Source organism: Oncorhynchus gorbuscha, linkage group LG15 (assembly GCF_021184085.1).
Source record: "Oncorhynchus gorbuscha isolate QuinsamMale2020 ecotype Even-year linkage group LG15, OgorEven_v1.0, whole genome shotgun sequence".
Lineage (NCBI taxonomy): Eukaryota > Metazoa > Chordata > Actinopteri > Salmoniformes > Salmonidae > Oncorhynchus > Oncorhynchus gorbuscha.
Window position 1 is genome coordinate 81,754,806 of NC_060187.1, and position 1,747 is coordinate 81,756,552.

Below are 1,747 nucleotides of genomic sequence, written 5' to 3' on the forward strand. Positions count from 1 at the left end.
AACCCCCCACATCTCCAGACCCTGACTCCTCATCCTCAGGTTCCAGCTGTGTGGAGGATGGGGCTGGAGCAGTCGAAGCGGGTACTTGCCATGCCCAGGTCAGGGTGTTCCAGGCTGGGGAAGCAGAGGCCCAGCTCCAGGCCCTGCTGGTGGAGGTGCGGTTCCTGGCCGAGGGTCTCCGTGAGCAGGACCGCAGGGTGAGCGTGGCGGAGAAGTGGCAGTTTGCAGCAGTGGTCATTGACCGTCTGTGTCTGGTGGGGTTCAGTGTGTTCAACATAATTTGTACCATTGCAATCCTCATGGCCGCACCCAACTTTGCAGAGGCCGCCTCCAAGGACTTCTTCTGAGAAGGAGCCCCGCGGCTTCTAAATCGTTGCGACCACTCAAACAACAACAATAACAACATATATCCATATTTCTGCCAAGATGCGCTTTTAAGATCAGATTGACAAGTTACAACGTATATTTCTTGCATTTGATGCATTCAGAGTCTTTGGGGATTTTAATTTGGGGTAAATGGAGATTGGCAAACCCATGCTTAAGCTTATTTAAATCCTCTATGCTGCATCAGTTGGGCTACAGGTTATAATTATTTTAAAGAGACATTTTGTAGAATGTCCTTTTAAAAAGTCACCAGAAGTGACGATTTAACAGTCTTAAAAAAAATATTTAAAAACATCCCGGGGGTTCATGCCCCCGGACCCCCCCAGAAAAGGAGTGGGAGACTATGGAGCAATTTCATTGGGAACATAAATTGTATTTGAATTCCATAATTTATGTATTATGATATTGAATTTAAATTCTGTGCAATTGCTGTGCCTTTCTTCTGTCTTCCGGGTCTTCATGCCCAGTTTGGCTAATGTAGGGAGTTATGTGTCAAATCTTTCACTGATGATGAAAGATGTCTCCAATCGGTCCTTCTGTAGCTCAGTTGGTAGAGCATGGCGCTTGTAATGCCAGGGTAGTGGGTTTGATCCCCGGGACCACCCATACGTAGAATGTATGCACACATGACTGTAAGTCGCTTTGGATAAAAGCGTCTGCTAAATGGCATATATTATTATTATTATTATATTATGATGATGTTATTGTCCTTTGGCCATGTGTTAATAAATGTGATATGTGTGATGATGGGAACTGGACAGAGAGGGGACAGAAGTCATATTGGGCTGGCACCAGGTTCTGTGGCTTCATCTCAGCTGAGCACTGCTTCAAACAAAATAACCATACACACACACGAACACACACTAATAAATAAAACTGTTGTTGTCAGACTGTCTGGAGGAACTACAATAGGTGTCAGTCTACGTTTTGCATCTCAAAATAAATAATCTTATTTTCTACTTTTCTATGTCTTTTCTGGACAGTCTCCTTCCGATCAAAGACGCAGAGACAGAGAGTAGTTAACAGAGACGCAGAGGGAGAGAGTAGTTAACAGAGACGCAGAGACAGAGAGTAGTTAACAGAGACGCAGAGACAGAGAGTAGTTAACAGAGACGCAGAGACAAAGAGTAGTTAACAGAGACGCAGAGACAGAGAGTAGTTGACAGAGACGCAGAGACAGAGAGTAGTTGACAGAGACGCAGAGAGTAGTTAACAGAGACGCAGAGACAGAGAGTAGTTAACAGAGACGCAGAGACAGAGAGTAGTTAACAGAGACGCAGAGACAGAGAGTAGTTAACAGAGACAGAGAGTAGTTAACAGAGACGCAGAGACAGAGAGTAGTTAACAGAGACAGAGAGTAGTT

General features: G+C 44.8%; 1 protein-coding gene across 2 annotated transcripts in view; it reads left to right on the plus strand.

The window, feature by feature from the left end:
- LOC123996590 (neuronal acetylcholine receptor subunit alpha-7-like) overlaps window positions 1-1,293 on the plus strand; it is a 21,674-nt gene extending 20,381 nt beyond the window's left edge. For both annotated transcript variants that reach the window (XM_046300071.1, XM_046300070.1), the window contains exon 10: window positions 1-1,293. This exon is cut by the window's left edge and continues 535 nt beyond it. In XM_046300071.1, the coding sequence (XP_046156027.1) occupies window positions 1-347 (347 nt within the window). In that variant the 3' untranslated portion in view covers window positions 348-1,293.
- The last annotated feature ends 454 nt before the right edge of the window (window positions 1,294-1,747 follow it).